The sequence below is a fragment of the Pteronotus mesoamericanus genome, unplaced genomic scaffold (genome assembly GCF_021234165.1).
Source record: "Pteronotus mesoamericanus isolate MK-2021 breed Mesoamerican mustached bat unplaced genomic scaffold, CSHL_Meso_final scaffold_21, whole genome shotgun sequence".
NCBI lineage: Eukaryota > Metazoa > Chordata > Mammalia > Chiroptera > Mormoopidae > Pteronotus > Pteronotus mesoamericanus.
In genome coordinates, this window is record NW_026555310.1 from 28,457,623 (window position 1) to 28,481,700 (window position 24,078).

At 40.4% G+C, this 24,078-nt stretch overlaps 1 protein-coding gene across 1 annotated transcript; it reads left to right on the forward strand.

The window, feature by feature from the left end:
• Window positions 1-225: 225 nt before the first annotated feature.
• On the forward strand, window positions 226-14,331 carry GPR19 (G protein-coupled receptor 19). The gene is made up of 2 exons (XM_054590923.1): window positions 226-330; window positions 13,062-14,331. The coding sequence occupies exon 2, from the start codon at window positions 13,078-13,080 to the stop codon at window positions 14,329-14,331; it is 1,254 nt and encodes a 417-aa protein (XP_054446898.1). The 5' UTR covers window positions 226-330; window positions 13,062-13,077.
• Window positions 14,332-24,078: the final 9,747 nt, after the last annotated feature.

Consider the following 24,078-nt stretch of genomic DNA (forward strand, 5'->3'; position numbering starts at 1 on the left):
AAGGGAGAGAGAAAATGGCCACATTCTCCCCTGGAGCCACATGATCCATTCCCCATGTGACACATTCCAGAGCCTTGGAAAGGAGAAGGGAGGGGCACCAAGAGAGTGGGGCTGGGGGTGGGAAGATGGTTTAACAGTCTACCCTGCACAGCGTCATCTTGTCTCCTTACCAGGAAGCGGGCTGTGAGCCAAGGGAAAGGCAGAAGACAGATATGACTGTGTTCCCAAGATTTCCTGGTGGTTTATGGCATTCTCCAAACTCCTATGCAAGGGCTATTCCTGACCAAGAAGACCCAAGGAGACTGGCTCTAAAATCAAGTCCTGATGGAGGTATGTGCTAGTGGCCCCGCAGTATTGTGGTTGAAATTTGTCTCAGAGGACACAATACCTTCTTTTTTTCCAGGCAACTTGCAGATTTTTGTCTTGGTTTATTTGCTGCTTAGGGACTTTAGATTTGTGATAGGTCCAGAAAAGATGCATAGGTAGTTCTGCAAAATGAATAATTCACCAGAGGAAGTGCCAGTTGAAGAAAAATTAAATGGAAATTCTGTATAGTGATAATTAATAAAACAATTAATTGATGAAAATGATTTTTTTTCTTTGAGTCCTGGAAAGAGGAAAAAATATTACTGAAACCAACTAGATTTCATTGTCACTTCAATAAAACCCTGTTTCATCCCTTTTCAGCTGCTTATTCTGTGCTCCTGTTCCCAGAGGTTATTGGCAGTGGCTTAGGGAGCGGGAGTGGGCAGGCGTGCTGTTTCTTTGTGCTGTGCCATCGTCTTCATTCTGATGTTCCTGATACCAGGAGTGCTTGTGATTGTTTCCAGCTCTGGTTTTGGACAGTAGGCAGCCACCAGATTTCAAATCTTATAGAATAGCTACCAAGAGGGCCCCCAGCAAGTTCTCAAAGGACTCTTCCAAAGTTACAGGCTAAAATAATCTGCCATGCCCTCAAATCTTGGAATCTTCACCCATTCCTACCCAGCATAGAGGAAGAAGCTAGCAAATTTAAATTTTTTGCCTTTATTTTACAATACTTAAACAAAGTTCTTGCTCCACAGGGTCCAGCAGAAGTAAGGCCTGCTTGAGTGCAGTTGGCAGGGTAATAATATGGATGTAATAATTTATAGTTTTAATTTGAACATTTCACCTAACATGTCCCATGGTATGTGTGAGTGTGATATTGTTATGTTACAGAATTCCATGCTTATGATCTTGTAATAAAAAAGGGGCATTATTTGTGCCAGACCCTGTATGTAAGGCATGTGTAAGCACAAATAATCAGTCATTTAATCCTTATAATAACCCTCTGAAGGAGGTGCTATGAGTGCCCACATTTTGGTAATGAAGATACTAAGGCACAGAGAGGTTAGGGACCTCTCCCAAGGTCACAGAGATAGTAAATATTAGAAACAGGATTTGGATCCAAGAAACTTGACCCTAGAGTTCATGATCTTAACCACTGAACTATGCTGCTTCTCCATTTGTGTTATTTCAAATGATTTCAGCAGTTCATTTCATTACAAATTTTGTTCAGCTGATGCTACTACAAGATTGAGTGAGCTTGCCTGGCTAAAACAGAACCCCAGTGAAATCTATATTTAATCTTGAATTATCCCAGTAGTCACATTCTGTACCCCCAAATAATCCAGTAAGTACTTGCCTGTTCTATTCCTCTTATACTGTATAGATATGTAGTAGTAAGACACTGTGTTACTATGGTGACCAAATGGTGTCTAAAGGAAAAAGAGAAATCTACAATTACATCATGCTTGATTTTTTAATAATCAAACCTAGAAATTCTTTCAGCCTTAAAACCTAGTAATAAGACCAGTCTACACATGTTCTCTTTAAAAGCACGTCCCTATTTTATCTTTAAAATAAAAGAAATAGATTAAAAACTTCTAAAATTTTTTATATAAACTATGATAGCAAAATTACTATATTTATTGCTTTAAAATATTATTATCATACTTTAAAACAAGGGAATGGATCTCTTTGCAAATTATTTTAGGTTTTTAATGGAGAAAGAGGAAGTCTTTTTTAAACTTCTGGAAATTCCTGAGACATAAAGATTGTCTTCCATTGGTCTGTGTGGTTTCCCTTCTGGCCCTAGACAACACAAGCTGACTGATCTCATTCTTACATGCTGTAGGAAAACTAAGAATTTACTAGGTCAAAGATACAAAGAGGAAGATTAAGGATAGGCATCTAAAATTTGTGAAATTTTTCACTAAATGAGGTGAAGAATTTCACTTCAGTGAATCCCTTCAGGGTTTCATTGAAGGACACTTTGAAGAGTAATCATGCCCCTTGCAGTATTGAGCTTTAGTTAGTCCTTCAGATTGAGCCTTTCATCCCTGCTGAAATCTACATTTCCCTGGGGCAAGTAATATTTTCACACTAATATAATCATCTGAAGGGAGCTTCTGGTACCCTCCCATCTTCAGATTGCTAGCTCTTAGCTCCAGGCCTGGTTTATGGTAAGCTCTCAGTAAATACTGGCAGATGAAGAATGGGAAGACTCAGGACTGACAGCATTCTGCTGGAGGCAGTTTGGGGGTCCACACCTGTTTTGTGTTGCATGTGTTTATAGGGAGGAGAGTGAGGGATAAATGTGCAGCAGGATAAAACTTGGCAACAGTCAAATTTATGCCTAAATTATATGTATACTAGTCAGACTGACCCTGGAACATGGCAAGAGGTAGCCATAAATTCTTGCCTGGGGATTGCCAATATCCCTGGCATTTTATTTATATTTAGAATGAAGGTCTTTTGACATTTTATTTTTGAAATTAAATCTATTGGGGTGACATTGGTTAATAAGATTATATAGGTTTCAAGTGTAGCTTTCTATGACACGTGATTTGTATATTGCATTGTGTGCCTGCCACCCAGTCAGATCATCTGTCACCAGACACTTGGCCCCCTTCGCCCTTTACTACTCCCCAGTGCCCTTTCCCTCTGGTAACCACCAAGCTGTTGCCTGTGTCTATGTCTTTTGATATTTTTGTTTACATCTAGATGGAGGCACGACTAGCAATCTCATTTTGCTCTGATGTTTTGTCTGGCACCATTTCCCAACATTGAAATAGTTAACTTTGGGTTGAAAAGTAATGTCTTGAGAAGGTCAATTTCTTCCCCAGGCCTTCCTCTCCTAACTGTGGACCCCAGTGCCCAGAACATTGCACCAAGAGCTCACAGAACTTCAGGATTTCTCCCAAGAGAACCCTGGGATTTTCAGTGTCAGAGTGGGTTAGAGCCAGACTGCCTATCCCAAACTGTTTGCAGCTAGGACCTGAGCCTAAACCATTGTCTCCATGCATTTGAAAGGTTGCTTAGGATTTGAATTCAAGTTAACAGACTAATTAGAGTTAAAAAAGTCACACTTCTTGATAATGTATGCACATATAATTTTTTCTATTATTTCTCTATCTAATTAAGTTGTTAAGGAAAGAAAGAGTGGGGCTTGTGAATAAGGTACATGTCCTTGAATCCTATTCACTTATCCCCCCTACCTCCAGCATTTGTTACCTGCAGAGTGAGCTGTGCAAAAGCAACAGCCCCGCTGGAAGCACTGGAGCTGCAGGCCCACTGCACCGAGGCAGGACTTCCCAGATAAGCAGGTAGGCTCGTGCTCACAAGAGGCGTCCATCTGGAAGCCTAGCTGGGCTTCATAGTCATCCCTCTCAAATTTAAAAAGGGCCATCTACTCAACCAGCTGAACAAGAGAAGACAGGAGAGAGAGAGAAAAAGTGGAGAGGCCACCCTTGAGGGGAGGCTTTGCCAAGTAGGCTTTCAATTTGGAGGCAGCAAGTGAAAAAGGAAATAAGAAGAGGGACAATGCACATGGGTAAAGGGTATGAGAAGATCATGCCTCTGTCCTGCCTTGTGGTCACAGTAACCTGCCCACTGCTAGTAAATCTGCCAAATGAATCATGCCCCGCCTGCAGAATTATCAAATTATTTCCTAGGATATATACATAGGGAGGAGGAAGGACCAGAGTGGATGCAATTTCCCCTCTATGAACCAAAGCAAAAAAATGAGAAGTGATGAGAGGTGGCCAATCCAAGAGGACAGTTTAAAAAGCAAAGGGGATTTACCATCATGAATATATTTCCCTGTTTGAGGAGTCACTTTTCCTTGGCTAAACTTTTAAAGCATTCATCAGCATACCTTCTTAGGCCCTGGGTGTCTGTCATGTTTAATCCTGATGGAAACTTTATGATATGCATTATGAGCCCCAATTTCTGACCAGGAAACTTAAGCTCAGAAAGATTAGCTAGTCTAAAAATATATGGCACAAAAATATATATGTATTAACCATGCTAAACATATGCAAATATACATTTAATCATATTTTCAGTGATATATATATATATATAGGTGCATAATTTGTCTATAAAAATATACATTAATGCAAATTCAGATCTAACTTTTGCTCCATGAACTTGAAGGTCGCTTTCTTGGAAAACCCTGATGTGGACCATGGTGCAGATCAAAATTTGCCCGGAGTTGATGTGAATTTGATGTGAATTTGATGTGATGCAAATGTAAATGCTTCTGAAAAAGAAGAGTTCTTAGTAACTCCCCAGCCAGTGCTTATACTTGGTTCTTAACGAGTCTTTCACCTTTTTGAATAGTTTTAAATCGCATTTCTTATACAGCTCTTTGCTTTGAGTGTAAGGAGTCTGCTCTTTGCCTCCTTACCTCTTTCCTACTTAAGTCACACTACTAGAGATGTTGATACTGAAACCAGAGCTTGGAAATGAAACCGAACATTTACCTCCAAAACAACTGTTTTCCTCTAACTCTGTGAGCACACAGCAGGTAGTCAAAAAAATTTTTGTTGTAATGAGTTAAATTGAGTGTGGCAAGGTATAAATTCCTTGGCCTGACAGTTTTCTTCAGAATTCAGAGAACCTCATATTGGGAAGAGAGGCAGAGAATTGGTGGAGGACAATCGGTGTTCTAGTATTTCTCCCCGTGGAAAACATAGGAGGTGCATAGAATGGAAAGCAAACACAGGTGGCAAGTCTTTGACCAGACCACTTCTTGCAAGGAATCGTCACTAAAGTATTGTTGGCACACCCAGGATAATTATTGAGGAGGGATTGGCTGCCCCCCTAGGTAAAATTTGGTCCCTAGGACTCTTTTGGAGATACATCCTACTCTTCTTGGATGTCAAAGGCTCACAGTGCTGGTCTCCAGCAGCCCCAAACCACTTTCCTCTCTTCATCAAAATGCATTCTCAGTATGAGCTCTCTGCTAGGTGAAGGTGGTAGGTTATAAGTTAAATGAATGTGTGTTGTTATCACAATGTCTACCTATCAACTTTAGTTCCTAGAGTTAAAATGACCTTAGAAATCATCCAGACCAACTCATTCATATTGTAGACACGGAAACAAAGATTCAGAGAGATTGATTTACTTAAGGTCCTTACACTGATTAAAAAAAAAAAAAAGGACCTAGGTCTCTTGACTTGCTGTTTATTGCATATAATCAGAACCAGAACCAAATTTTCTTTGCCCCCAGTTCATCATTTAAGGTGAGGGAGAAAACATCATCCTCTTTAAGCCTTTTAGGATTTTTAATATTCTAGATGTTGGTGGGGTAGTGGAAAGTGATAGGATGGTTGGTATAAATTTTAGTCTTCACACTCAACTATATAAGAAATGCTATATTGAATTAGTTTCTATTGCTGCTATAACAAACTATCACAAAGTTAGTGGCTTAAGATAATGCTTATTATGTCACAGTTCTGCAGGTCCGAAATCTGGGTGTGCTTGACTAGTTTCTCTGCATAGTCTCACAGGCTGAAATCGAGGAACTGGCAGGTCTGTGTTTTTTTGTAGAAGCTCCAGGGATGATTCCTTTCCCAAGCTCCTTTGGATGGTTGGCAGAATGCAGCACCTTGTGGTCGTAGCCATAAGGGCACATTTCCTTGATGGCTGTCAGTTGGGGGCCCCCCATAACTCCTACAAGCCTTTCTTTGGTTCTTGCATGTTGGTCTTGCATCGGAGAGCCAGCAACAGCCTGCAGTTCCTTCTCATGCTTGGAAACTTTCTGACTTCTGCTCATCTGTCTGCTACCAACCAGAGAAAAGAATTTATTGGTTTGGGCCCATCTGGATAATCCAGGATCATCATCTCATTTTAATTTCCATAACAAACTACATTTGTGGAGTCACTTTTGCTATATAACATAACATATTGACAGGTTCCAGGGATAAGGGTGTGGACATCCTTCAGGGGCCATTCTGCCTACTACTCACATTATTTCCTTTAAATAATGGCAGGGTTCCATATAGTTAATAATATTGTAATCACTGTGTATGATGCTAAATGTGTACTAGACTTCTCAGGGGGATCACTTCGTAAGGTATATAAATGTCTAATCATTATGTTATACACATAAAACTAGTATACTATTGTATGCCAACTGTAATTGAAAAAGAAATTTAAAAAAGAAAAGATAAACTGCCCAAAAAAGGTGGGGGCAAGTCTTCATCCTACCAGACTAATGGGAAACTCAGTGACAAACGTTGCTGGGACTCTCTTCTTCTTTCTGGGACCTGGGGATCTTCTAGAGAACAAAATGCATGGGATGGTCCCTCTGGCCTTGGATCCCCTCTGATTATAGCAGACAAGTAATTATGGTTTGATTTGGTGTGGGTCCTTGAGGGCTGGTGGAGCTTGGGGCTGAGGACTCTTCCCAGCTGGGGAGCACTATGCCTTGGGCCCACCTCTCTAGCCGCACTCTTGCATTACCACCTGTCACTTAGCTGGAGCATAGTGAGGAACTGAGGCAAGGGTCCCAGAACTACCTTAAAAAATTGCTTTATTGAGTCATTTACATACCATAGAAATACAGGTTGCCATGTATGGGATATTGCATGGGATATACATACGCAAAAAATTACTTATTTATTTGAAATTCACATTTGACTGAGCATCCTATATTTTATCTGGTGACCTTATCTGGGGGCACATTGTGACAACGTCTTACCCTGTCTGGTTTTCCTGTTCCCTCGCTACAGTCATGTGGTGGCTACCTGGGCCTTAATGTGGTTCTATAAAGCACTTAGCTCTGTGTCCACAACAGAGCCATAGCTCAGGGCCAGAGCCATAGCTCAGGAAGCTTCCAAAGAGCCTATGTGGCCTTGTTAGCCATTTAGCATAAATTCAGGGATGTGTGTAAGTTCAGGGCATCGAGATAGTTTGCCCAGTAAACACTGCACTACTGGAAGGGATAGGCTGGGAAATGTTTAACTGCCTCTGCAGGAGGAAAACCTGACTCATAGTGCTTGTCAATTTCTGTGGTGTGACTATTCGTACCTCAGCTGATTGATGATACCAATGTGGCCTCACTGAACTTGGAGTTGGGAAGATACGTGCCCGCCTGCCTCTGGGGAGCCCATGCAAGCCAGCCCTAGCCCACCAACGCTCCGGGTGGTCCTCATTTTAATATATATGCACATTAAGCTTACATGACAATGAAATGTTTAAGAGAAAATATCTTACCACTATTGTATTTTCTATAATAAAACTATTTAAATTTGAAAAAACAGACAATTTCCTACTTGGGGTAATACCATTGATAAAACTTTTCCCCTCACTTCAAATCAGACCGAAGGGTAAGTTCCGCTTTCATTCTGCATTTAAAAGGCACCAGTTCATCACCTTCCATAATGAATTTCAGAAATTCTCATATTTTTTATTCTGAAGAAAGGCTGCATTTCCAGACCACCATATTTACTGCACTTTTGATGCTAAGCCTCCATCCAGTATATGGTGACGGCGAGTTTTTTCTCCAAATGTTCACTATTTCACATATTTCTGAGCTAGCATGTTGAACAGATGTATCTGTGGGTAGTTAAGAGTTTGTGGGGGAATAACTGTATGTTCCTATGTGTGGCTGAGGAGTTAAGAAAGACCCATCCACGGATAGCTAATTCCACCTTCTGAATTCAGATCCAGCCCTTTGAGGTCTCCCTGGGCGTGAAGCCCCGGTGGTGGTAGGAGTATGGGCTTTGGAGTGAGGCAATCCAAGGTGACCCCTTTCCAACTGTCTGTCCTTTGGGAAGAGCTTCGGTTTTTTTTCACTTGTAAAACAGGGCCAATCATATTTCCTACCTCTAAGGACTACACGTATAAATATCTGACACATAGTAAGCACAAAGTAAGCATCAGCTCTTGGTAGTATTGATATTGCAACGGCTGACATTGTACTTGGCCTTACTGCTCATTAATAAACAGCCTTACGTAAATGTGCAGGTCCAGTGGATACTTCCTATTCTACAGAAAATGTCCTCTCCCCTGCCCCCCGCAACCAAATCATATGAAAATTCATTATACAAATTCTGGTTTGACATTAAATTTTTGAACAAATCTCAGAAATAAAAATGGTCTGCCTACATTGTGGGAATGTCCGTAAATCTTTATCATTTTAAGAGGGGTAAAAAATCATTCATTAGGACTTTTTGAGTCTGAAAGAAACCTAACCAACAGTTGATGAGCTCAGCCAGGAATAGCCCCAGGCAGAACGGCCAGGTGACCAGCTTGTCATCTGTGCCCCTTTAGTTCTCAATGCAGTCCTCTCATTAGTCACAATCATCCATCCATTCATCTACCCATCAAAGATGATTTTCAAAAAGTTAAAGTCATGATTCTCCCACAAATACAGCATGAACATGTCAAAGATTTATTAACTCATTACCGAAGGAACTGATGAGATAAGGTTGATTCCAATAGCATTTGAAGAAACAAGTATTTATAGGGCTTTGTGCTTTTGTTTTTTTAAAAGGATGTCAGCATGAGATTTCTAGGTAGTCACAAAACTAGTTAATGTCCTACAGGGCAATAAATCTATAACCTTTAGTGTTATTTTTCTGCTAGACAGAAATCTGCATGTTAACATGTAACTTCACAATGTCTGGGCTCCAGTCCCATAGTAAATAGCAAAACCAAGCACAGATACATTCTCCCAGAGAATTAATTCTTGGAGAAGCCCATCTAACAATGTCCTGGCATGACTTGAAAAAGATTTGTTATACTCTCACTTACTTATTTTCAAGCATTGTATCATTTTTAGTAACACATCTATCCATTTGTTTGTGCAATAAACTTTTATTAATATCGATTTTCTCCAGGCATATACAGATAAAGATGCAGTCTATGTCCTCAAGGAATTTATAGCGATATAAAGTGAGAGTCATATCCCCCGCCCAGGCTCCCAGGATCTCATCGTTACCAGGGTCCACCCACTCCCTGGTTCTATACCATGTCAGCCTATCCACCATTTCCCCCAGGTATATATTAACACACAGCTCTTAGAGATGGGTAGATGAATTATTCCTCTCTCAGCTAATTTATAGAAATATATTTTTACCCAGGGGAGTGTGTCATATGGCAGCATCAGGCCTGGTTGGGAAGAGAGAGGTTGAGCAGAAAAGAGGTGAAGAAGTCATTCCCGTCGCTCCTAAAATTACTGCACACAGATGACTTGGAAATAATTACTAATTAAGCAGTCCTTATTTTTCCAAAACACTCCTTTGAAGATGTATTTATTTCCAAATTAATGGAGCAAGGGAGACCTTTCTGAAGTTTGACTTTGGGACCCTAGTCTTTGGTTATAACATGGCAGGCTATTTTTTCCAGGAGGGGGATTTGGGAGTCTGTTTGAGGACACCTAAACTACCTTCCCTCTCCCTCAAATGAGAATTCTGTTACATGCTGACCTGGGTGACTTCAATTTCACCGGCCCTGCTCTTAGGTGTCCCCCTATCTCCATGGTCACCAATGTGTCAGCTGCAGGAGAATACACAATGATGGGCTCTGAGTGCTTGTAATTCCCTGCACAGAGCCCCGTAGAGTAGGAGCCCTGTATTTCAGTTCTCTGTCCTTGGGGACTTGACTGAGTAAATATTTAATAAGCAATTACTAGAGTAAAGAACGTCAATGGAGGCTGTAGAGCCTGGGAGAAGTTCAATGTATGGTTCCTTCTGAGAGCCACAGTGTAGTGAGCGAAGACAGAAACATGGAAGTACTTGTCAAGGAGTGATCCTTAATCCTGGCTGCACATTAGGATCACCTGGGGAACTTTGAAACATCCCGATGAGCAGGCAGCCCTCCAGACCAATTAGAGTTCTGGGGTAGGGCCCAGGCATCAGTATTTTTATAAAGCTCCCTGGGAAAGACCAGTGTGTTGCTAAGCTAGAGAACCATGGGTCTAAAGCAAAAGAAGTGGAAAATGCTGCAGTAAAGGACTAACAAAGTGCTGTTAGAACAAGGATACCACAACCATTCTGGATATGCTAATACTGCTATCTGCTGTCTGACCACATTGCAGCCCACGAATGCAGAAAATATAGCCTCTCATTGTAACCATGGGAAAAATTTAGGTCAGTTTGATTGTAGGACATGTAGAAACTATATACTCTGGGAGGTACAGTCTGCAGGAAACTATGTCTCTAAAGGAGAAAAGGGCCCAAAAAAGATCAACCCAGAAAGACGACCCCCAAATTCATTCCACATGCGCTCGCTCTCCCTCTCTCTCTTTCCCTTAGAGTTTTCCTTTCATTTCTTTTCCTTTTTTTTTTTTACTCCCTTTTCTTCCTGAAAGACTCCCATACCTTCTCTAAAGCCCCACTTCAAACCTCACCTCCTTTGTGAAACCTTCCTTTTTCTTCCCTTCTCCCAAGCAAAATTGGGGCCCTATTTTTCTCTGGCACTTAGCTCCTCATCTGGTTTTAGCAGTTAATTATAATTATCATAAAATTTAGTTATAAAATGGCAGACAGTTTGTTTATACATTTACCCCTTCACGGGCCTAACTTATCTTTGTTTCCTTAGTACCCAACAAAGTTTCTTGGTTTGTTCACCAAACGAGTAGAGCTGTAGCAACTTTGGGTCGAGTCAGAAAGTCAGGCCATCATCAGGGGAGATTTAGGCTTAGGAATACCCCAGGCTCCCTTGTCCCATTTCTGAGCATCAGGATCCTCTGCTTCCAAGTGGTGGGACCGGAGGAATCAGCAGACACGCTTACTGGTGTGAAGTCGCTGAAGGAAATACGGAAGAAGGCCTCATAGGACTTGAGTTGTAGGGGTGATCTAGTTCCATCTTTCAGAGCAGAGTTTTGCCTCGAGGGAAACAAAAGGAAGTTCACAGGTTTTTAAGTGTTACTGACTGTGGAAAAGGGCCTCTGCCGCTGACTCCTGTTTTATTTAGGCCACAGGATCCCCGGACAGTTAGCAACAGGTTTTTCTGTCTGAAAAAAGTGTTCATCTGCTTTATTTTTAAACTTTAAATATTTTTTAAAAATTGTTTTGCTTCTCTTTTTGACATCTTACATGCTTTACACATGAAGGTGAAAAGATTATTTGCATTTCATAAGAATGAGGGTCATGCATTCTAGATTTTCTAGGACAGTGCTAATTTTAGAGTTTATGTTCTGTTTTTAAACTGTGTCCTGATTTTTTAATACGGAAAGTATGCTTGCTATTCTTACAACTGACTGTGAACTGGCCAACCATGCTTAAAGATCTTTTAGTTGTCAAAATGTCTAATTATCTTACATTTCTCTTTGAGGAATTAAGTAGGGCTGCCTCCTGAACAACAACAACAACAAAAAAAAAGGCCTGAAAGTAACACGGAACTGGCACTTAGTATACATTGCTCTGAGCTCCAGACTTTCGTTGAATGTGGTTTCTTGGTGAAGACAATATATGTTAACACTTCTCTCCCTACCACAAATTAGTGCAAAAACCTTCAAGGAAAAATGGGTCATTAAGAACTGTTCTTTAATCCCACTTCTAAACCTTCAGAAACATTTCTCTGTGAGGCGCAGTCCCCGGAGCCCACCGAAGGGGCACTAGGCCTTCTGAGATCCTGGTGCCGGACCTCCACACCCCCCCCCGCCCTGCCCCCAGTCCTGTGCCGCCGGCCCTGACGTAATTGCTCTGGTTATTATGGATTCAATTGCTTTCTCTTTTGTTTAATAGATTCAGACCAACTTAAACATTAACAATCCCACTGTGATCAAAGTCACCTCAATTTTAATCAAATGGCCCACAATTATGCAATCTTTTCACCTATTAAAAAGTGTAATATCTTTCCCTCACTGAATAGTGCAGAAAGATAAATGCTAAACTTTATAATATTCTTTTATATCTAAGGATCATAAACTCTTAAAAAAAGTGGCTAAGGAACAGTTATATCTGGTTGTTTTTAATCATCTGAATGCCATAAGGTGTCTAGTAACCTGATTACATTCTTTAGAAGACCTCTCATACGTTCTTCAGTCAACATGTCATCTTAAGAAACAATAATTAGCAAACAGCATTAACCAATGTCATTGATTGGTGGCAAGCTTTAGTACATGAGCCGCATGATCTTTTGGAAAAAGCAGGCTATTTTCAGATGTCCTTACATTAGGAGCTACTTCCGGCTCATGCAGCGGTTTATAGATGGTTGCTCCATGTGCTTCCATAATGCTTCTGTAACGGACATTCTGCAATAAGCCAGGGAGGGCCCTTTCCAGTAGCCCACCAACCTGTATTCATAGATTCCTATGAGCTGTTTCCATAACTGACATCTGAGTGTTTGTCTCGGCCTGAGTTTTCCTCTCTTGCAGCCTCACCACTTTAGTGTTAAAACATTCAGGAACTTCTCACTTGCACAGAATTCCAACAGCTATTCAGTCTATTCAGTTGGGGGTAACACTCTTACTGTGAGCTCTCCAACGCGCTGCTCTTCCCAGTGAATGAAGGGAACAAGGGTATGTTCAGGAGTGGGGTTTGGTATGAGTTCTACCACATTTGACTAAGGGTTCAGAGGGTGAGGCCAAAGGGAGCCTGCGCTGGGATCTGATAAAACAGCTCCTGAAAGGAAAGGGAAATGGAGCCAGAGTTTTTTTCTGAATAATAGTCATGTTTTCCTGCCAGCACACAAGTCCTACTCATTGACAAATGACAACCAATCTAAGTTCAAATAAGATAGGAAATCACTCTCTATAACACCGTTTTAACAGGAGGCTTCATTCTTCTTTTCTTATCCAGAACTAAGAGGGACAAAATGAATATGGTTTTTGCTCACAGAATGGATAACAGCAAGCCGCCTTTGGTTAGTCCGACACTGCTGGCGCCCTTCCAAAACCACAGCCTCCCTGAAACAGCCACGCCGCTGCCAAGCCACGACCTCACGGAATTACATGAGGAGCACGGCTGGATGAGCAACAGAACAGGCCTGCAGTATGCACTGAAGCCTGGGGAAGTGGCCACAGCCAGCATTTTCTTTGGGACCCTGTGGTTGTTGTCTGTCTTCGGCAATTCCCTGGTGTGTTTGGTCATCCACAGGAGTAGGAGGACTCAGTCCACCACCAACTACTTTGTGGTCTCCCTGGCGTGCGCCGATCTTCTCATCAGCGTGGCCAGCTCACCTTTCGTCCTGCTTCAGTTCACCACCGGGAGGTGGACCCTCGGCAGTGCCATGTGCAAGGTTGTGCGGTATTTTCAGTATCTCACCCCCGGCGTCCAGATCTATGTTCTCCTCTCCATCTGCATAGACCGGTTCTATACCATTGTCTATCCTCTGAGCTTCAAGGTGTCCAGAGAAAAAGCCAAAAAAATGATTGCAGCATCGTGGATCTTCGACGCAGCCTTTGTGGCCCCTGTGTTCTTTTTCTATGGGTCCAGCTGGGACAATCATTGTAACTATTTCCTACCTTCCTCTTGGGAGGGAACAGCCTATACTGTCATCCATTTCTTGGTGGGCTTTGTGATTCCATCTGTCCTCATAATCTTATTTTACCAGAAGGTCATAAAGTATATTTGGAGGATAGGCACTGACGGCCGGACTGTGAGGAGGACAATGAACATTGTCCCAAGGACAAAAGTGAAAACTGTCAAGATGTTCCTCATTTTAAACCTATTGTTTTTGCTTTCCTGGCTGCCTTTTCATGTAGCTCAGCTGTGGCACCCCCATGAACGAGACTATAAGAAAAGTTCCCTTGTCTTCACAGCGATCACATGGATATCCTTTAGTTCTTCAGCCTCTAAACCTACTCTGTATTCAATCTATAATGCCAGTTTTAGGAGAGGAATGAAAGAGACTTTTTGCATGTCCTCGATGAAATGTTACCGAAGCAATGCCTATACGATCACAACCAGTTCAAGGATGGCCAAAAAAAACTATGTTGGCATTTCAGAAATCCCTCCTGTGGCCAAGACTATCACCAAAGACTCAATCTATGATTCATTTGACAGAGAAGCCAAGGAAAAAAAGCTTGCTTGGCCCATCAACTCAAACCCACCAAACACTTTTGTTTAGTATCTCAGAATTCTTTCAGTTGTTGTTATGCACCAGAAATTAAAAAGCTTTGACTATAAAAACAGAAGCTATTTATATATTTTTTCAATCAACTTTCTGAGAGAAGTGTTTTCTTTTGTAAAATGCACTCACTTATCGATTATAGTTTTTATGATTTTAATTTTAGTTACTTTTTGTTTTAGGGAAAGCATTCACCTTGAGCTCCTTTTATTGTATTAGTTACATGCACAAAAAGAGAATACGTTCCTACTTTTTATTTACCATTAGGTTCAAAATGGATAAACCATACACAGTCTTTGATTGATGAATCAACCAAATTTTATTGTTTCCGTTTTCTCCTCCCTCCTGAAATGCTATAACTGTGGGCTTCTGTTTTAAATGAAATCCACTCTGTCACACATTTCAGAGACTATGTCTTTTACTAAGGAACATTAAGAAGTGTTAATATTGTATATGTTTTTATATTACCTTCCTCTAAGTAATCATTGTCCAGAAAGCACTCCATATGCAGTATTGAAAATACACTGGAACTGCTGGACAGCCTTCTGTGATTGAATTTTGATCAGGATTCTTAGGGAAAGACAACTTACAAAAGTTGGAGAGAATAAGAAATAAGAAAATTATTCCAGCCTCCTTACTTGGTACCCAGCGATGTGCACCGTGAATCTGGATTCATGTGTCTTCCAAACAGGAATTCAAGAAAGGTGGCAATGGAGGGTGGGGTAGGGTTCAGAGTAGAGGCAGTTCTGTCTGGCTCCAGGTTCCCATAGACTCAGAGGAAGGGATAGGGATGCATCCTTTGAAGCGGAATTCAAATTTCTCCTTTTCTTCTAACCTTCAGTGAGAGCATTAGTGTAACCAGCCTGCCCATCCTCTTCAGAGGTGCTTCCCTGTGGACCTTCTGTCCTAGGTTTACCCTGGATGCCTGGAGCCACCTTCCTGGGCCCGAGTCCTTGCTCAGGAAGGACAATACTACCCACCAAACATTGGGGGCAGTCATTTGCTAGATAAGTTTGGAAGTTTTGCCTCTCCTGGTGGATACTGTCCTTCACTTTACCTCTCTAGCATTGCTGCTACCTGCTCAGACACGGTTTCAAAGCAACACGACCAAGATCTTTTGGAGTTGCTTGACTAGGGTCAGTTTTGAGGCTCTCACTCTCTGTAAAAACCACATGTAAAAGAAACAAAGAAATAGAGGTTTTTAGAGTAGAAGGTATGTTGGGAGACCCTAGCACAAGCCCCTCATTGTTTAGAAGAGGAAATTAAGACCGAGAGGTCAAATTAAGGGTGAACTAAAGTGCCTTCTACTACCAGTCCAATATCCTTTCGCCATTCTCCTTGCCACAACATGAATCATTTATTGAAGGAAAAAAATCCTCACTGTGTGCTGAAGAATATGAAGAGAATAATTCCTCACTGTTGGTTAACACACTAATTTACCTGGAACAGAGACGACTTCACGGTGCCTTAATTAGTGGAAATGCAAACCAACTTTGTCAAGTTGTTTTGCAGAATGACCACTTGATGGCACTGTGGCTAGTAGGCAGAGCCCACCACTTCACTGTGCCTGTCACAATGGCGATTTCAGAGAAACCCTGTCTCGTAGCAACAAGACAGTGAAAATTGCTGAGCACCCAGAAGCAGCTGTAGATTAACTCAATCAATCAGTGTCTTCAAAACACAAAGCATCTAAACATTGGAGGAAATTCCAAAATAATTAATACCTTTTAGAGATGTGAAATCTCTAGTCAAAATATTATTTTAAACCCATTTTACAAATGATATCATTTAAAAAAAAAAACCCATCAGACCACCAAACTGGCAGTAGTTTCACCCACACGTAGAAGGGCCTCTCTCTTTTCCGCTCCTGTTATCATTTGACTCTGAGAATTCATGGGCCTTTTCATCGTGTAATCGAGACTTTCCCTAAAAGTGAATGTTCCTATGGTCCTGGCAAGTAGACATTTAAATTTACTTTCAGTCCATTTAATTTCCCCAGACTCTCTAATTTTTCCAGCCTCTACTTTGGGCCATTCTGAACTTTTTGCTCAACTGAACACTTCTGTCCAAAAGCTCTGTATTCTTTCTCAAAGGACGTCTCTTTAAAAGTATGTGTGGCTTTAAAAACTCTATCAGCCCTGTACAATTCGGGTTTGGCTCTAATTTGTAGAATGTGTGATTTTTGTTCAGGAAAATAACACTCAGCAAGTGCTGGGCTCTGCAGTGACGAGCATATGTATCTGGTTTCAGGATTATGATGCAGGTCTGGAAGCTTGAAAACACAACCTGGTTTCAGTAGGCAGACAATCAATAAAGCAATTCCAGCTGTTTGCCCACAACAGCTGCGTATAGGAGATTAAACCACCTTTAAGGGATTTCAAGTGGATCTTCTCTATTCTGCTACCCTGCTATATTATCCAAAGAATGATCTATTTAAGAAGACCATATTCTGCCTTGGCCCGGTGGCTCTGTTGGTTGGAGCGTTGTCCCATACACCAAAATGTTATGGGCTTGATCCACAGTCGGGGTGCATATGGGAAGCAACTGATCCATATTTCTCTCTCACATCGATTTTTTCCCCTCTTTCCCTCTCCTTCTCCCTTCCTCTCTCTACAAAAGCAATAAGAAATGTCCTCAGGTGAGGATTAAAACAAATTTAAAAAGACTATATTCTGTTACATATGACCATAGCACAGATTCTTTGATAACATAAAAGCAGCCATGAAGAGTTATGTGGCAGGGAGGGCAGGCAGCACAAAGGCTGAAAAGAACTGATTTATACTCTGTGCCTTGGTCTAGATTCATTTAAACTTCTGGGCCGTCTCATGGACCTTTTAAAAATGAGTAAAAATTAGCACAAAACTCCAGTGATCTATCCAGCCAGCAAAGTTTTTCTTTGTCTCAAGTAGTATGATATGGTCACTTTTAAGGGCTCTGGAACCAACATAGGTGTTGAAGTTTAGGATCTGCTTACCAACTGTGTAAGCCAGCGAAGTATTCTCAAACCTCAACCCCTTTATTTCTAAAACAGGGAAAATAACAGTTCCCACCTGTAGTAGGCTTCTCAGCAAAACAGAACTGATAGGACATAGTTAGATGATAGACAGATGATAATATTTTAAGAAATTGGCTCATGTCATTGAGGAAGTTGGTTAGCTTGAAATCTATAGGGCAGCCCAGCAGGAAGGAGTTTGTCTTTGGGAAACCTCATTTTTGCTCCTAAGACCTTCATTGATTTGGGTATTATGAAAAATAATTAAGTCAAGGTGTTAAAAAAAAAACCCAACTACTTGGTAATTGGAGTGGAAGGGGAAAGAAACACAATGAAAACTCAAAGACTCAAACTATGAACACAAATATTGTAAGGAACTTTTACATTTGTTTTGAAGAAATAAATAAACTAATAGAATGGTTTATGGCTTTTTTTTTTAAGAAAAAAGGACATATGAGTACACTGTTTGAAAAACAAAAAGAGAAAGTACTACTTATATTTAGAAATCATTGGTTTTGTGGTTTAAAAAGCCTGCAACTGAAAAAGCCCACACATTAAAACTCAATATAATTTAATGGACTATGTCAAGATCTAGAATAACACCTATCTCAGTTTTCTTTTTCCCTTTTTCTGTTTTTTTAAAAAAATTTTTTGTTTGTTTAAGAGAGAGCTAGCATTGTTTGTTTGTTTGTTTTTAAATTATTGATTGATTTTAGACAGAGAGGAAGGAGAAGGGAGAGAGACGAGGGAGAGAGAAACATTAATCTGTTGTTCTACTCATTTATGCATTCATTGTATGTGCCCTGACCAGGGATCAAACCCACAACCTTGGCCTATCAGGACAATGCTCTAACCAACTGAGCTACCTGGCCAGGGTTCCATTTTCTTTTGTTTGTTTATATAAGCTATTACAGCTTGTGAAGGTGAAAGTGAGACCCTGTCCAATGGCAAGTATGATTACCAGCAGGATGGATGGATAGGCATTCATCACTCACCCTCAGGTGTACAACATTGTAATGTGATATCTGCATACTCTATTATGTGCTCACCGCCCAAAGTTTAGTTTCCTTCTATTACCATAGATTTGAGCCCTTTTAACCAGTTTGTTCTCTCCCTATTCCCCTTTCTCTGGTAACCATCATTCTATTGTACCTATGAATTTGTTTTTGTTTTGTTAGTTACTTTTTTATTTTATATTCCACATATGAATGAAATCATATGATTTTTGTCCTTTTCTGTCTCACTTATTTCACTTAGGATAATACCCTCAAGAACCATCCATGCTGTTGCAAATGCCAATACTTCATCTTTTTTATGGCTGTTTTCTATTAGGTAAGACAAGACTGTTAGTCTGACTATAGGAAATAACAATGTTTGAAAAAATACCATAACAAAACTTTAAATGATATGATAAAATAGAAAAATACCTGCTTCCTAATGACAAAGGGCTAATTTTCTTAAATAATTGGAGCATTGTATCTTATAGGCAAAAGCGATTGGTTTAGGGAGAGGAACATGACCCAAGTCAAGGCCAATCAGAATCAAGGAGACTCAGTTCTGCAACCATGGTGAGCTCCCTGGGAAGCAAATTTGCTCTTTCCTGCTGGACTTAACAGGCAAAGCTGCGCCGACGCTGCTGTTCCCATTGCTTCTACTAAAGTTAGCCAGTGTGAGGCAGAGCACGGAGAAAGAGCCATCTCTCTCATGTTCGAGTCTCAAATCCAGTTTTGCATGAAGCTCTGCTTCATGATTCTTAGCTATAGGAGCCAGTTCATTCCTTTTTTTTTTTTTTCTTGAGCCAGTTTGGGTTTCTCACTTAAGATCAAATGTGACCTGATATTACAATTCACTACTAAAACAGGAAAAGGGCATGAAAAAAGAATTGATTTTGTATATAAAAAGGTTATCCAACCTCATTTATAAGTAAAGAAATGCACCTAGATTAAAACAATAAGATACCTTATACCTATCTGGTGAACATCAAGTTAGTAAAGGTTGACTTGCTAGATAGAGGGTAACAGTTACGTGTATATGTTATATGAATCCAGCTGCCATACTGGAGATGTGACATTTTGAAAGGTAATTTGAATAACATCTATCAAAATACAAATGTACATACACTTTGATCCAGCAACTCCACTTTTACAGATTTAGCCATCATATATTAGCCCTTGTATACAAAGATGTGTATAGGATGTTTAGTGCAGCATTATCTGTAAGAACAAAAGACTGGAAACAAATGGCCACTAATAAGGGACTCATTAAATTATTGTACATTCTTATAAAGAAATACTATGCAGTTGTTAAAAAGAGTATTGTGTGGCTATTATAAAAAAGATAAGAAATAACAAGTGTTGGAGAGAATGTGGAGAAAGGGGATCCCTTGAACACCGTTGGTGGGATTGTAAATTGGTGCAGCCACTATGGAAAAGAATATGGATGTTACTTAAAAAAAAATTGAGAATGAAACAACCATATGATCTCACAATTCCTCTTCTAGGTATTTATCTGAAGAATATGAAAACGCTAATTCATAAAGATAGACAAGGTTTGTCCAGAAAGTATCCATCCACGTACTATGAAAACTAGAGCTATTTAATGAGAAAATATAAGAAACATTGTTCTTGGACAAAGATGCCACAGTCCCCTTCAAAGTAGATGCCTTGGGACCTCACAAAGTTCTCTCAAGCATCTCTTCTACTGTTCAAAACACTCTGTAAAATTCTTTGTTAGAATCACCATCAGCTTTCCTGTCGCCATTTTCTTAAATCTCATTTGATGGTCTGAAATCTTTTCCCTTTCAAAGGTGATTTTAGTTTTGGGAAAAGCCAGAAGTTGCAGGATGCCAAATATAGGCTGTAGGGGGGCTGAGTCACCTGAGTGATTTGATGTTTCACCAAAACCTCTGCATCAGATGTGATGCAATGAGTGGGTTCATTGTTGAGGTGAAGCTGCCAATCACTAGGGGCCCATAGCTGTGGCTGTTTTCATCATATTGCAGCTCTTAATTGATGAAAAACATTGAGGTAGTACTCCTTATTAATTGTTAGGCCTGGACAGGCATACTTGTGATGACACCTTCCCAATCAAAAAGCACAGTTAACATTGGTCTTGATCTTGCTGCGACTTTGCCGCACCTTCCTCCGGCATGGAGGACCAGGTGACTTCCATTGGAACGACGGGGCCTTCATTTCTGGATCATAGCCATAGACCCATGATTCATCTCTGGTTATGACCTTCTCGAGGAAATCTGGTTCATTGGTAGTGGTTTGAATCAAGTCCCTAGCAACTGCAACACGATGCTCCTTCTGCTCTGGTAGCAGGAGCTGCAGAACAAATTTTGCCATGGCACATTTCATGCCAAGATCCTGTGTCAAAATCTTGGACACAGTGGTTTTTGGAATCCCCAGACCAGCTTTTAGTTCTCACACTGTCAGTCGCCAGCCTGTATTAATTGTAGCCTGTACATGTTCAACATTCTCAGGTGTTTTGGTTGTAGGCTTTCCAGAACGTGGATCACTTTCAACAGATTCTCAACCGTCTTTGAAGTGTTTGTGCCACACTTTTATTTGCATTGCACTCATTGCATCATGCCGAAAGCCTTCTGAACCATCTGAATAGTTTCCGCAGAAGAATGTTCAAGCTTCGCGCAAAATTTGATGCAGATTCATTGCTCTACTTGCTCAGCCATTTTAAATGCGAGGGCCACATAGTACACATGCTCACTCAAAAGTGTCTATTGCCCTCACTGACTAGTTCAGTGAAGGCACCATTGTTCACACATGAGCATTCCAGTCCACTCTCCTTGGCTGCCAGGTTTCACGGATGTCGAGTACACTGTTCTTGTTATACTAACAAAGGCTGGCCTTTTTCTGGACAGACCACATCTTCTTTATCCAGTCATCCATTGATGGAAACTTAAGTTGTTTCCATATCTTGACTACTGTAAATAATACTGCAAATGAACAGCTACAGGGGTGCATATGTATTGTTGGAGGCTCTTTTTAGCAATACAGTAATCCCCCCTCACCTGTGTTTTTACTCTGAGTTTTTGGTTATCCTTGGTCAACCACAGTCTGAAAATATCAAATGGAAAATTGCAGAAATAAACAATTCATAAATTTTCAATTGCCTGCCAGTCTTGAGTAGCTTGAGGATATGCACGTCACTGCTCCATCCCACCTGTTAATCACTTAGTGAATTGTCCCTTTATCAGCGTGTCTATGCTCCCCACCTGTTAGTCACATTAGTATCCATCTAAGTTATCAGGTAGACTGTTGCAGTAGCACTTGTGTTCAAGTAATCCTTCAAGTAGCACAAGTAATCCTTATTTTACTTAATATTTACCTCAAAGCATGGGAGCAGTAATGCTGTCAATTCAGATATGCCAAAGAGAAGCTGTCAAGTGCCTCTGTTAAGGGTGAGATCAAAGTTCTCGACTTGATAAGGAAAGAAAAAAAAGTCTGTATGTTGAGTAAAAAACAAATTTTCGATCCATGCAATTGTGAAAGAGGAAAAAAAAAATATCATGCTAGTTTTGCTGTCGCACCTCATCAAAAGTTATGGCCATGATGCATGGTTAAGTGCTCAGCGAAGATGAAAAAAAGCATTCAAATTTGTGGGTGGAAGATAGGAACAGGAAAGGCGTTCTGATGGACAGAAACGCGTTGTATCAGAAATTGAGCCTAAACAAAGACTTCAGCAAGGGATCCCTGAAACAAGTGAGCCCATTCACATAACTTTTTATCATAGTATATTGTTGTAACTGTTCTATTTTATTAGATATTGTTTTTAATTTCTTACTCTGCCTAATTTATACGTTAAAATTTATCGTATTTATTATAGGAAAAAACAGACTAGATAGTGTTCATGATTTCACTGTCATGATTTCAGACATCCACGGGGGCTCTTGGAATGTCTCCCTCTCAGATCAGGGGGGACTACTGTACAGCCATAGTAATGGAAGGACTTAGGTATTAGTTGTCAATCTTAAACATGAAGTAACAAGGTCCTTAGCTAGCCCAAATGAGTCTATTATGGAATGCCAGAAGAATTTCAATTTGGGACAAATAAATTAAAGCAAACCATAGGCAAGCCTGAGGAGACAAAGGGATTCTGGTCAGCTTTTATTAGGTTTTAGGAGGAAATGGGGAAGGGCTGTGGTAGCACTTTATTGGCTGCAAATGGTAGGCAGCTTGTTGCTGGGTCAGGAGGAAATGCTCTTTCCTCCCGCTGGCTTCAGCAGGCTGCAGTGAGTGATATGCTCCTGACGCCTCTCCTTCATGTCTTCCCAACTCCATTTTGATCTAGGTTTCCTCTGTTCATTTCACATGGTATAGGAATAGACAGATCAATGAAACAAAATAGAGTCCACAAATAGTTTTAAACACACTTAGAAATTTAACCTATGATTTAAGGATGCATTTTAAGCCAGTGAAGAAAAAAAAAATGTATCTTAGAAACTGCTGTTGGGACAACTGGCTGGCCTTATGGAAAGGATCATTTCTCCCATTAAAACAAAAAAGCCCAAGTCTTTCCTTTGACAAAATTCTGGATGAGCAAAGAATTTAAACATTCTACAAAGAAACTTTGAAACACGAAAAGAAAATCTAGAAAGTTAAATATATCAGAATGCGGCCCTGACTGGTGTGGTTCAGTTGTTTGGGTGTCATCTTAGAGAGCAAGAGGTCGCCAGACCTGATAGAGTCAGGGCACATGCCTGGGAGGGGGTTTGGTCCCGGTCTGGGCAATGCTAGAGGTAACTGATCCATGTTTCTCTCCCTCTCATTCTCCCTCCCTTTTCCTCTCTCTAAAAACAAATAAATAAAATCTTTAAATATTTATTTTATATTATATATATATTTATATAAACATATAAATATTATGTTTATATAAATATATATATATATGAGGTCCATCCAGAAAAAGTCCAAATCATTGTTAATATAATGAGGATGGTTTGCATGACATCCATGTAACCTGGCAACCAAGGAGAGTAGACTGGAATGCTCATGAGTGAACAATGATGACTTCACTATATCAGTCAATGGGGGTGGTAGATGCCACCAGAGTGGCATCTGTACTGTGTAGCTGTCCCATTCAACATGACTGAGTGAACAGAACAATGAATCTGTGTCAAATTTTGTGTTAAGCTTGATCATCCCTTCCCAGATACTGTTCAGATGGTTCAGAAGGCTGCGGCTATGGGGCAACTGGTGGTTGGCAACTTCATCATGACAACGCGCCTGCTCATGCATCACATCTCATGCAGAGTATTTGGGCCAAACATCCTATCACCCAGGTGACTCAGCCTCCCCACAGCCCAGATTTGGGGCCCCACGACTTCTGGCTTTTCCCAAAACTAAAATCATTTTTGCAAGGGAAGAGATTTCAGACCATCGATAAGACTCAGGAAAATGTTACAGGGCAGCTGATGGCAACTGGGAGAATAGTTTGAGGTCCCCAGATGCCTACTTTGAAGAGGGGACTGAGGCATCATTGTCCTATGTACAATGTTTCTTGAATCTTGTATCTTCTTCATTAATGTTCTATTTTTCACATTACATGGCTGGACACCTTCTGGGTAGATGTCATATATCATTTTAGAGGTAAACATGGTATAGCTAAAAAGACTTTGGAAATATGATACCTACAAGAGAACATATTTAGATTCTAGTTCATTAAATAAATGCTTATTTTTAGTGACTTAAAGTCTAACAGTCAAACCCAGGCCTATGTGAATATTTTAATGTATT

Bases quoted from the DNA above. Each gene is read 5' to 3' on its own strand.
- GPR19 (XM_054590923.1), top strand. From the start codon at position 13,078: ATGAATATGGTTTTTGCTCACAGAATGGATAACAGCAAGCCGCCTTTG.